The 12,771-nt window shown below is 46.0% G+C and overlaps 1 protein-coding gene across 4 annotated transcripts in view; it reads left to right on the top strand.

The window, feature by feature from the left end:
• The first annotated feature begins 434 nt into the window (after positions 1 to 434).
• UNK (unk zinc finger) overlaps positions 435 to 12,771 on the top strand; it is a 46,647-nt gene continuing 34,310 nt past the window's right edge. For 2 of the 4 annotated variants that reach the window (XM_060202768.1, XM_060202769.1), the window contains exon 1: positions 471 to 613. In XM_060202768.1, the coding sequence (XP_060058751.1) occupies positions 510 to 613 (104 nt within the window). In that variant the 5' untranslated portion in view covers positions 471 to 509. Of the gene's footprint in view, positions 614 to 642; positions 665 to 12,771 lie in introns of those variants that run through there. The other 2 variants (XM_007536726.3, XM_060202770.1) reach the window with 2 other exon arrangements.

A 12,771-nucleotide genomic window follows, 5' to 3' on the forward strand; every position in this document is an offset into this window, starting at 1 on the left:
GGGGGCCATACCTACTGAGGGAGGGTCGGCATCAGAACCGTGCCGGCAGGACTAAGTATGGAGGCGAGGCAACTACACTCGGAGCTGTTTCACAGAAGTCTTTAGTGTTCCCCTAGCTCTGGGACCTGCTCCTCCAGAAGGTCCAATTTCCAGGAAAATATCCTCAGCAAAACTAGAAAAGCGCGGTTAGGAGGGAAAAACAAAAACAAACAAACAAACAAAAAAAAACCCCAGCCGGACTGCAATTCCCAGAAGCCATGGCGGACGCTCCGCATCCGGGACACTATCCGCAAAGATCCCTGGGTATTGTGGTCCTTTTCTTTGACATCCACGCTCTGACGACGGTAAAATCCCGGCCGAATCGAGGACCACAACTCCCAGCAAGCCTTGCTACCGTGCGGGGGGTCTTCACGTTCTCGTGGCGCGGCGCAGGCGCACTGGGTCCTCGGCGCGGACCGCGCAGACTGAATAATAAAAGGGGAGCGGCGAAGAGGCAGGAAGACAGGACCATGTCGAAGGGCCCCGGGCCCGGCGGCTCCGCAGCTTCCTCGGCGCCCCCGGCCGCTACCGCTCAGGTGCTGCAGGCACAGCCCGAGAAACCGCAGCACTACACGTACGTAGAGCCCCCCCCGCCGCGCGCGCACGCCTGACGTCAGCGGCCAGCGTGAGTCACGCGCGCAGGGAGAGCGCGAGGCGGCCTCTCCCTCCCCCCTTCCTCCTCCTCCGGCCCGGCCCAGACCGGTTCCAACCTGCTGGGGCCGGTCCCAACTGCCTCCCACTGCCACCAACCTCTGGTGGGGCAGCGGGGCGGGAAAGTCGGTCCCCGCCGCCGAGTGGGGAAGGCGGGAGCTGGCGATGCGGAGTGCACGCATCTGCTCGCAGGCCTTCGAGGCCTACGGGTTCGTCAGACCCGAAAAGCATAGTAACCCCGGGCGCTCGGGGGCGATCGGCAGCCTGAGGCGCGAGGAGGCTGAGTCCCCGGGGCCTGCCCGAGAGCCACCCGTTCACGACGCGTGGCGCGCCGTCGGGCCTCCCCGGGCCTGTGCGCGGGCGGCCTGGCGTGGCCTGGCGAGTCGTGGCGCGGAGGCCTCGGGGTGGCGCCCAGACCCCGGGCGCTTGGACCCACCGCCCAGCCGGGCCCCGCGCGCCTCCCGGGCCCTGAGTGTCGGGCTCCCCGGTGTGTGTGTGCCCTCGGCGGCGGCGGCGGCGGCGGTGGCGGCAGAGGGAAGCCCGCCACCCATCACACCTCCTCCCGGGCCGCCGCTGGCGAGGGCAGCACCAGCCTCCCTCCTCCTCCCTGTCAAGCGCACCCACAGCAGCACCCGGTCGGTCCCTCGGGAGGGAGGCGGCCCTCAGAGCGGGGACCCCGGGCTGCCGGGGCCTTGGGACTGGGGCCCGAGGAGCCCCCCACAGTGAGCACGAGCTGGAAGCTCCCGTCGCCATAAAGCACAACCCCCCCCCCCCCCGAAGTAGACGGAGGAGGAGGAGGAGGATCTCGGGCTTGTCACGGAGCTGAGACCTGTTGGAACCCTCTCCCGAACAGGGGCAGATTTTCCATGTCGGTGCCTGGAAGTGGGCTGAGTCCTCTGTGGGTGTCGTTGCGCTTGGTTAGAATTCTCTGGCAACTTTTTCCTGCCTACTGTCTGCCTCACGTTCAATTAAACTGGCTCTTCCCATGCGGTGGCTTTTGCTTTTGCTGGTTGGTCCTCCACCCCCTTCCTTTCTCTCTCTCTCTCTCTCTCTCTCTCTCTCTCTCTGCAGTCCATTGGTTTGGGGGTGATGGTCTTAACCTCAGACAGTAACGAGCAGTTGAAAGGTGTGTGGTCGAGCAGCGGCCCAGGCCCCCACTTGGGAAATTTTGCAAACCTCACACACACAGCTCACTGGGCCTTCAGCTCCGGTGGGTCGGATGATGTGTTTGAGTGGAGAGCCCAGTCCGCAGCCTTCTTGGGTTGGGAGTGTTGGTCTCAGCAGCCTCTGTTTTCCTGCTGTGTCGGCCAACGTAGACTTTCTGGTCATTTTGCAGTTGACAGGTGAGCACTCAGCAGTGTCAGAGTGTGAGCCTGTGCCCTCCAGATGCTTCTTGGAACTTGGTTTTGGGGTGACTTAGCAATAATAACAGTAATGCAGTAGACACCCAAAGCTCACTGGGTTATTGGAAGCCGTAGGTGTTCGCATCTCAATTCTCATTACCCTACCATTTGTGGGTATTTACGTTTGTCTTCTTTCTTTTTTTCTTTCTTTCTCTCTCTCTCTCTTTTTTTTTTTTTGCCTCCAGGGTTATTGCGGGGGCTTGGTGCCTGCACTACGAATCCACTGCTCCTGGAGGCCATTTTTCCCATTTGTTGCCATTATTGTTTATTGTTGTTGTTATTGCTGTCATTGTTGGATAGGACAGAGAAATGGAGAGAGGAGGGGAAGACAGAGAGGGGGAGAGAAAGACAGACACCTGCAGACCTGCTTCACCGCCTGTGAAGCGACTCCCCTGCAGGTGGGGAGCCGGGGGCTCGAACCGGGATCCTTATGCCGCCGGTCCCTGCGCTTTGCGCCACATGCGCTTAACCCACTGCGCCACCGCTCGACCCCCTTAAGATTTTATTTTTAAAAAATATTTACTATTGGATAGAAACAGAGAAATTGAGAGGGAAGGGGGATGTAGAGAGGGAAAGAGACAGACACCTGCAGCCCTGTTTCATCACTTGTGGAGCTTTGTACCCTGCAGGTGGGGATCAGGGGCTTGAACCTGGGTCCTTGTCCACTGTAATCTGTGCGTTTAATTAGGTACGCCACCTCCTGGCCAATACATACATATACATACACACATACATATACATACACATACACATACACATATATATATATATATTAGAGAATCAGTGCATCACTGGAGCATTCTGTGATGCTGAGGATCGGACTCAGAACCTCATGCTTGACAGTCCAGCCCATTACTGTGCTGTCCCCTCGGCTGCTGTCTTGCATTTTTTTCATTCTCCATTGCAGCATGTATAAACTTTCAGATTTTACTCCAGTCTAAGTATGACTTTATATATTGAATTGATCTCATTGGGTATAGATATCTTGTTTTTTTTTAAATAACTTCTTTAATTTTTTTTTAAATTTATTCATTAATGAGAAAGATAGGAGAGAGAAAGGACCAGACATCACTCTGGTACATGTACTGCCAGGGATGCTTGAAAGTCCAATGCTATATCCACTGTGCCACCTCCCAGACCATAATCATGAACCTTTTTTTTTTTTTTAACCAGAGCACTGCTTATGGTGATGTGGGAGATTGAACCTGGCACTTGAGAGCCTCAGGCATGAAAGTTTCTTAGCATAACCATTATGCTATACCCCCACCTGGAATAATTAACCATTTATTTATTTATTTACTTATTATACAGAGACAGCCAGAAATTGAGAGGGAAAGGGATGATAGGGAGAAAGACAGAGAGACACCTGCAGCATTGCTTCACCATTTGCAAAGCTTTCCCCCTGAAGGTGGGGATCAGGGACTTGAAACCAGGTCCTTGCACATTGTAACGTGTGCTCAACCAAGTGCTCCACCACCTTGTCCCAAATAATTAACGTTTTTCCCCCAATATTTATTTATTTATTCCCTCTTGTTTTATTGTTGTAGTTGTTGTTGTTGGATAGGACAGAGAGAAATGGAGAGAGGAGAAGACAGGGGGAGAGAAAGAGAGACACCTGCAGACCTGCTTCACGGCTTGTGAAGCAACTCCCCTGCAGGTGGGGAGCCAGGGGTTCAAACCGGAATCCTTACCTTGTCCTTGGGCTTTGCACCACCTGTACTTAACCCGCTGTGCTACTGCCCGACTCCCAATAATTAACCTTTTTTTTTTTTAAAGTTTATTCCCTTTTGTTGCCCTTGTTTTATTGTTGTAGTTATTATTGTTGTTATGGATGTCATCGTTGTTAGATAGGACAGAGAGAAATGGAGAGAGGAGGGAAAGACAGGGGAAAGAAAGACACCTGCAGACCTGCTTCACAGGTTGTAAAGCAGCTCCCCTGCAGGTGGGGAGCCAGGGGTTCGAACTGGGATCCTTAAACTGGTCCTTGGGCTTTGCACCACATGCGCTTAAACCGCTATGCTACCGCCCGACTCCCAATAATTAACTTTTTAAATTTAAATAATTAACTTTTTTAAATTATCATTTTAAAATTATCATTTTGTATTAAACAATTTATTTATTTATTCATGAGAAAGATAGGAGAAAGAACCAGACATCACTCTGATACATGTGCTGCCGGGGATTGAACTCAGGACATGCTTGAGAGTTCAGTGCTTTATCCACTGCGCCACCTCCCGAACCACAATAATTAACTTTTTAAAGATATATTTATTATTTATTTTTCACCAGAGTACTTTTCAGCTCTGGTTTATTATGGTGGTGCTGGAGATTGAGCCTGAGACCTTTGATACCTCAGGCATGAGAGTCTTTTTGCATAACCTTATGCTAGCTCCCCAGCTCATAAACACTTATTTATTAAAAGATGACTTTTTATTTTATTTTTTTACCAGAGCACTGTTCAGCTTTGGCTTATGGTGTCGTGGGGGTATTGAACCTGAGACTTTGGAGTCAGTGAGAGTCACTTTGCATAACCATCATACTATCTACCTTTGCCCAAGATGATTTCTTCCTATGTTCAGCAGAGAGGCAATTACAGAAGCCAGTCCTTCCACCTTCTGCACCCCATCAAGAATTTTGGTCCATACTCCCAGACAGGGATAAATAATAGGGAAGCTTCCAGTGGAGGAGAGAGGACACAGAACTCTGGTGGTGGGAACTGTATGGAATTGTATCCTTATTATCTTACAATCTTGTTAATCATTATTAAATCACTAATAAAAATATTATTCCTTGACACTAGGGTTATCACTAGGGCCTGGTGCTTGGTCACTTTTTTCCTTTTTTTTTTTTTTTCTTCTTTATTTGATAGGAAAGAGATATTGAGAGGTAAGGGAGAGAGAAAAAGATAACCTGCAGCACTGCTTCACCTCTTTTTATTTTATTATTTTAATGTATTTATTTACCAGAGCACTGATCAGGTTTGGCTTTTTAAGAAAAGGGTAGGGCTGAGGAGAAACATAATGATTCTTCAAAAAAACTAATGCCTGGGACTCAGAGTCCCAGGTTCAATTCCCAGTATCACCATAAGCCAGAGCTAAGCAGTGCTGTGTGTCTGTATCTTTCTAATTAAAATCGTAATAACAAAATGGTAACATCAGAATTTTCTGTTACTTTGTTCCATATACTTGATCAGGTCTTATTAATATGATAATGTGCAAGTATTAGTATTCTTTTTTAAAAATTTATTTTATTATCTTTATTTATTGGCTAGAGATAGCCAGAAACTGAGAGGGAAGGGGGAGGGAGAGAGACAGAGAGACACCTGCAGCATTGCTTCACTATTTGTGAAGCTTTCCCCCTGCAGGTGGGACCTGGGGACTTGATCCTGGGTCCTTGAGCATTGCAACTTGTGCGCTCAACCAGGAGTGCCACCATTGTATTAGTCCCTTGTATTAGTATTCCTCCAGTATAAGAACCACATGCCCCCCTGCTGTGCAGTTTCCAAACATTTGATAAAGGCTAAATTTATTTATTTTAATGAAATCACAGTGTAGATTTTTAGTTTTTTAATCTTTATTTTAATGAGAGTGATACAGAAAGAGTGAAAGAGACCAGAGTTTTTTACACTACCATTATACTATTTCCCCAGCCCTATTTATTTTATTTTAGTGAGCAAGATGGAGAGACCCATGGACCAGAGCACTGCTCAGCTCTGGTTTATGGTAGAGCTGGGCATTAAGCCTGGGATCTCAGTGCCTCAGGCATGAAGTGTTGTGCAGAGCCATTATGCTGTCTACCCTGCCCTACAGAGGCTAAACTTAATTCAACTTAATTCAGAACAAGTCTAGTATATTTTAGGAGTTTTATTCTTCTCATCATATATTTTTTAACCAGGGCACAGCTCAACCTTGGTTTCTGGAGATGCTGGGGTTGCACCTGCGGCTCCGAGCCTCAGGCCTGACGGCATTGCATAACTCCTGTGCTGTCTCCCTGCCGACACGAGTTTTATAAGAACAGATTCAAAAATGGGAAAATTTGGAACATTGCTTTCTGAAATATACAAGTCTAGCTAACTTTGGATTTGTACTGTATTAATTATTATTTATAAAAAGTTTCTTGAGCGGTCCAGGAAGTGGCGTAGTGGATTAAGGCATTGGACTCTTAAGCATGAGGTCAGGAGTTCAGTCTCCAGCAGCATATGTACCAGAGTGATTCTTTCTCTCCTCCTGTCACTGTCATTATTAAATAAAGCCTCAAAATTGTTCTGAGGGGCTGGGGAGGGATAGCTTGTCAATTCCTTTTAGAAAATATTTTATTTATTGGGGCCGGGCAGTGGTGCACCTGGTTAAGCACAAGTAGTACTAAGCACGAGGACCAGGGTTTGAGCCCCCGGCTCCTCACCTGCAGTGAGGACACTTCACAAGTGGTGAAACAGGCCTGCAGGTGTCTGTCTTTCTCCCTCTCCATCTCCCCTCCTCTCTCAATTTTTGCCATGTCCAATAAAATGGAAAAAGTGGCCACCAGGAGGAGTGGTTTCATAGTGCTAGTACTGAGCCCCAGTGAAAACCTTGGAGGGAAATATATATATATATATTTTTACGGGGCCAGGTGGTGGTGCACCTGGTGGTTGAGCACCACCAGGTTAGGGTTAGGGTTAGGGGTTAGGGGTTAGGGTTATGTTGGGGTTAGGGTTAGGGTTATGTTAGGGTTAGGAGTTAGGGTTAGGGTTATTTTAGGGTTAGGGTTATGTTAGGGTTAGGGTTAGGGTTATGTTAGGGTTAGGGTTGTGTTGGGTTAGGGTTGTGTTAGGGTTAGGGTTGGGTTAGGAACATGTTACAGTGCGCAAGGACCTGGATTTGAGCCACAGCCTCCACCTGCAAGGGGAAAGCTTCAGAAGGGCTGCAGGTCTCTCTCCCTCTATCACCCCCTTCCCTCTCAATGTCTGGCTGTCTCTATCCAAATAAATTAATCAAGATAATAAAAAAAAATATTTACTTGTCTTAAACAAATATTTACTTGTCTTACTGTATAGAGAGAAATCAGGAGGGATGAGGGAGAAAGATATCTGCAGCATTGTAAAAATAATAATGCTGTTCCTTCGTACTGTAATTTTCTTACCAGAGCATTGATCAACTCTGGTTTATGGTGGTGCGGGGAATTGAACCTGGGACTTTGAAGCCTCAGGCATGAGAGTCTCTTTGCATAACCATTATGCTACCTACCCCTGCCCAGCATGTCAGTTTCTACAACCTTAATGCCTAAGACACCAAAGATCCCAGGTTCACTCCTTAGCACTACTGTAAGCCAGAGTTCAGCAGTGGTCTGGTTAGTAATAATAATAAGAAGAAGAATAAGAATATGCTTTGGGTATCCTGGGAGGTGGTGTAATAGGTAGAGTACTGTACATGCAGTTCATGTAGCATGAAGTTCTTTTTATTATTGTAATTGTTGTTGTTATTGAAGTTGTCATTGTTGTATAGGAGAGAGGAGGGGAAGACAGAGGCGGAGAGAAAGATAGACACCTGCAGACCTGCTTCACTGTCTGTGAAGTGACTCCCCTGCAGGTGGGGAGCCAAGGGGCTCGAACCAGGATCCTTGTGCTTTGCGCCACATGTGTTTAACCCGCCTGACTCCCCCGTAGCATGAAGTTCTGAGTTCTATCCTTGGCATCACATGTGCCAGAGTGATGCTGTAGTTTTCGCTATCCTCTTTTTCACTAATAAAATCAATGAAAATAAACTAAAATTAACATAAAGTGTTTTGGGGTCAGCAAAATAACTGACCTTGCCTTGTGTGCAACTCAGGTTCCACCCAGGCCTCCATATCTTCAGAGTACAGAAGTAAGCTTCAGTACTGTGGTCTGCCTGCATGTCTCTGTCTTTATCTCTCTTTCTCTCCCTCTCTTACTACCCCCTCCCCTTGGTCTGCTTTATCTGGAAAAGTTAGCTCAGAGTAGTGAAGTCCAAGTGATGACAAAAAGAAAACAGAAAACAAACAAAAAGCACCAAGCCATTTGAAATGGCCAAATTTCTGGTTTTGTTATTTTGACCCTGTGAATAATGATAATAAAAAAAGTACCAAAGATATTAAATCATGTTTGGATTATTTCATCTACTGCTAAATCTCGAACCCGGATCCTTACGCCGGTCTTTACGCCACGTGCTCCAGCCCTACCTTTAAAAAAATAGTTTATTTATTCATGTATTAGAGATGGAGAAACTGAGATGGGAGGGGAAGACAGAGAGGGGGAGAGAAAGAGACACCTGCGGACCTGCTTGTGGAGCTTTTCCCCACAGGCGGGGACCAGGGGCTTGAACCTGGGTCCTTGCACACTGTAATATGTGCACTTAACCAAGTGTGCCACCACCTATCCCCCAGCCCTATTTTTTTTTTAAAGTATTTTATTACATAGGAAAAAGAGTTTCACATGAGACAGAGACAAGGAGAGAAAGAAGCCAGAGCATACTCTGGTACATACATCCTTGGGGACTGAACCTGGGACCTCAGACATGCCAACCCAGTAAGCTTGTAATTGAGCTATTTTTCCAGTTGTTCCTAGTTGTCTTTTTTTTTTTTTTGGTGACAGAGACAGGCAGAAAGTGTGTGTGTGTGTGTGTGTGTGTGTGTGTAAGAGACCACAGCACCAAAGTTTCCTTTGATGTGGTGAGGGCTAGACTTGAACCTGGGCTGTGCACATGGCAAAGCAGCACGGATCCAAGTGAGCAATTTTGCTGGCTCAGTCTTGTTTATTTTTGTCCAAATATTTATTTTATTTATTGGCTAGAGAAAGAAATCAAGAAGGGAGGAGAGATAGAGACAGAGAGACGCCTGCAGCCCTGCTTCACCCCTCATGAAGCCTTCCCCCTGCAGGTGGGGACCAGGGGCTTGAACCGGGTCCTTACACACTGTAACGTGAGCACCTAACCAGGTGCACCACCGCTTGACCCGAATCCTGGTTATTTTAAAACAAGGATAATAAGATGCCTAGGGGGTGGTACAGTCTGTAGAACACTCACAAGCATAAAACCCCAGGTTTGAACTGGGTTCTGTCTCTCTCTCCCTCATTTTCTCATTAACAAATAAATGCACATGAAAAATTAAGAACAAGGATAATGTTGCAATGCTACTATAGATAATTAATTTGAAGCAAATTTTTTAGTTTACACATTATATAAATTATCATGAGGGTTGGGGAGATAGTGTAATGGTTGTTAAAAAGGGGGGTTCGGGTGGTAGCACAGCAGATTAAGCACATGTGGCACAAAGTGCAAGGACTGGCATAAGGATCCCGGTTTGAGCCCCTGGCTCCCCACCTGCAGGGGAGTCGCTTCACAAGTAGTGAAGCAGGTCTGCAGGTGTCTATCTTTCTCTCTCCCTCTCTGTCTTCCCCTCCTGTCTCCATTTCTCTCTGTCGTATCCAACAACATCAGTGGCAACAATAACGACAACAAAATGGGAAAAAATGGCCTCCGGGAGCAGTGGATTCATAGTGCAAGCACTGAGCCCCAGCAATAACCCTGGAGGCAGAGAGAGGGAGAGAAACTTAATGCCTGAGGCCTGAAAGTCCCCAGGTTCGATCCCTAGCCCCACCATAAGCCATAAGCTGAGCAGTGCTTTGGTATGATAATGATAATAATATTGTTAAAGTAGATATGCACGGTGGCCTTACACATTTGTGGTAACACCACTTTTAATTTTTTTTAATATTTATTTATTTTTCCTTTCGTTGCCCTTGTTTTTTTTTTATTGTTGTTGTTGTTGATGTTGTTGTTAGATAGGACAGAGAGAAATGGAGAGAGGAGGGGAAGACAGAGGGGGAGAGAAAGACAGACACCTGCAGAGCTGCTTCACCGCCTGTGAAGGGACTACCCTGCAGGTGGGGAGCCGGGGGCTCGAACCAGAATCCTTACACCGGTCCTTGAGCTTTGCGCCATGTGTGCTTAACCCGCTGTGCTACCGCCTGACTCCCGGTAACACCATTTTTATTCTTTTTATTTTTAAGAGAGAGTGAGATAGAGAGATGAAGAGATAACTACAGTTCCACTACCCACAGAGCTTCCATTGGTGCTGTGATGTTCTCATCTGGTACCAAGACTGAAACCCAGGGTCAAACACATGGTAAGGCAAAACTCTGCTAGATGAGCTATCTCTTGGCCCCATGAACATATACTTAAATTATTATTATTATTGCCAACTGCAATAAATTGTAAATACATTTCTAGAGTCTTAACTTAGTGCCTAATGGGAATTGTTGAAAGTATTGCTGAATGAGTTAAATTATCAGTAAACATTCCTGGACTTTGTTTACTTTTTACTCAGTAGAATTAATTTCCTGAGCACAAATTCAGAGCTCACTATGGCCTTTAAGCATGTCCACAGGTGCTAAGTGCTAAGTGCCCATATCAAGGGTAGATTTAAGTTTAGGACATAACTGCTGTTACAATCAAAATTGATTGAAGTCAAGATTGGCTTAACAGTTAAGGTTTTTTGTTTGTTTGTTTTTTTGTTTTAATCCAGCTATGTTAGATACTAAAGAAGGCTTCCCCACAGTCCATATGCATCTGCTTTGACTAGTGTTTACTTGATCACTCTCCAGAGACTGACTTATTGGTCAGGGCAACAGGACAACTCTGTGAGCAACTTAGAGAAATGCACCTTGGGCACATTCTCTGAAAGGACCTTCTCCTCTGGAAATAGCACCCCATGTAAGTGCACAAAATCAAGATACTCTGGTGAACTTACTTCCTCCCACTTTCAGCACCCTGATGCCTAAAGGTGGGGTCTCCTTCCTGTGTGTCTTAGGAGCCATGAACTTTAGGTGAAGAGAAGCGGCAGCAGCCTAAGCATCACACATCTGTAAGGCTTTCCTGTCAAGTCTTTGTTTAAAGGTCTTTTTTTTTTTTTTTTAAGACAACTTAATTTTTTTTTTTTATTGTCTTTATTTATTGGATAGGAACTGCCAGAAATTGAGAGGGGAGGGGGAGATACAGAGAGAGAGAGAGATACCTGTATCATTGCTTTCCCCTTGCAGGCGGGGACCGGGGTCTCGAGCCCAGTTACTTGCGTATTGTAACATGTGCTCTCAACCAGGTGCGCCACTGCCCGGCTGCAGTCATTTTTCTTATTAGAGATTCTAGATGAAAAGAGTGGTAAAAGTAAGGCTGTACTTAGGTACACTAAGCTTCGTTACTTTGTTGTTGTCACTGGGGCTTCACTGCTCCAGACTGACCTTTTTTGGGTGGAAAGGGACATCACGGCACTGACGCGTCCTTTAGTGTGATGGGGATTGGGCTCCATCCTGGGGGAGTTTTCTTGCCAGTCTGCTTCTTTACTTTAAACAATTGGTGGGTCTAGGGATTGTCTTCCAAATGGGGCACTATTTGCTTGATGGTTAAGTTTTTCTTTTTAATCCAGCTATACTTGATACTAAAGGAGCTTTTCTCACATAATGCATTTTCTGTATATATATATTTTTAAACCAGAGTACTGATCAGCTCTGCCTTGTGGGGATGTGGGGGATTGAACCTGGGACTTCGGAGTCTCAGGCGTGACAGTCTGTTTGCATAACCATTATGCTATCTACTCCCACCCCATCTTATGTATTTTTAATGTATTTTTTCCCCTAATTCTTACTAAGATAGAAATTGAGAGAGGAGGGGGAGATAGAGAGCGAGGGAGAGAAAGAGACACACCAGCTCACCTGCATCGTATTTGGGAAGTGTCCTCCCAGCTGTCAGGAGCAGGGACTCAAACCCGGGTTCTTGTGCTTCGTAATATGTGTGCTTCTCTGGGTGTACCCCCATGCGTCGTCTGTATTTTGAAATCGCAGCTATGGCCTGTTATGGCTAGTCTAGGAGATTGTCTCCCATTCTTTCCTGTGTCATTCTTTCCTGCATCACTGCCTGGCCACTTCCCAGCCTTCTTAGTGACTTTGCCTGTGTGTCCATTCTTGGTCAATATCCACACATGTTGTAAATCTGTAAGAGAAGCCTGCTTTTGAGATAAGCAATGAATATTCATAGCAGATCCGAAACTCCTGTGATTGTTAGTTGCACTTTTACCTCTGCTTGGGCAGTCATTATAAGGAATAATTACATTGCCCCACAATGCCTTTGTAAAATGAGTCATGCTTACTTCCATTGGTGAGTGGGAGGTAGAAGAAAAGTTTGCTGTCTTACAATAATATAGTAGATTCTGTTTGTCAGTTACTATGATGGTTGTTTTAATTTTCATATAAGCATTTCTTTTTTTTTTTTCTTTTTACTAGAGTACTGATCAGCTCTGGTTTACGGTGTGGTACAGGGGATTGAACCTGGGACTTCGGAGTCTAGTCTCAGGCATGACAGTCTGTTTGCATAACCATTATGCTATCTACCCTTGCCCACATTTATTTATTTATTTATCTCTTTCTCTCATTCTTTCTTTCTTCCTTCCTTTCTTTTTAAAAAGAATTTATTTATTTATGAGAAAGATAGGCAGAGAGAGAAAGAACCAGACATCACTCTGGTACATGTGCTGCCAGGGATTGAACTCAGGACCTTATGATTGAGAATCCAGTGTTCTATCCACTGTGCCACCTCCCAGACCACCATATGGGCATTTCTCTAAGGACAGGCCATGTGCTCAAGGCATTACAAATAATATCAGTAACTACTTTTTTTTTTTTAAACTCAAGTAA

This window comes from Erinaceus europaeus, chromosome 12 (assembly GCF_950295315.1).
Source record: "Erinaceus europaeus chromosome 12, mEriEur2.1, whole genome shotgun sequence".
Classification (NCBI taxonomy): domain Eukaryota; kingdom Metazoa; phylum Chordata; class Mammalia; order Eulipotyphla; family Erinaceidae; genus Erinaceus; species Erinaceus europaeus.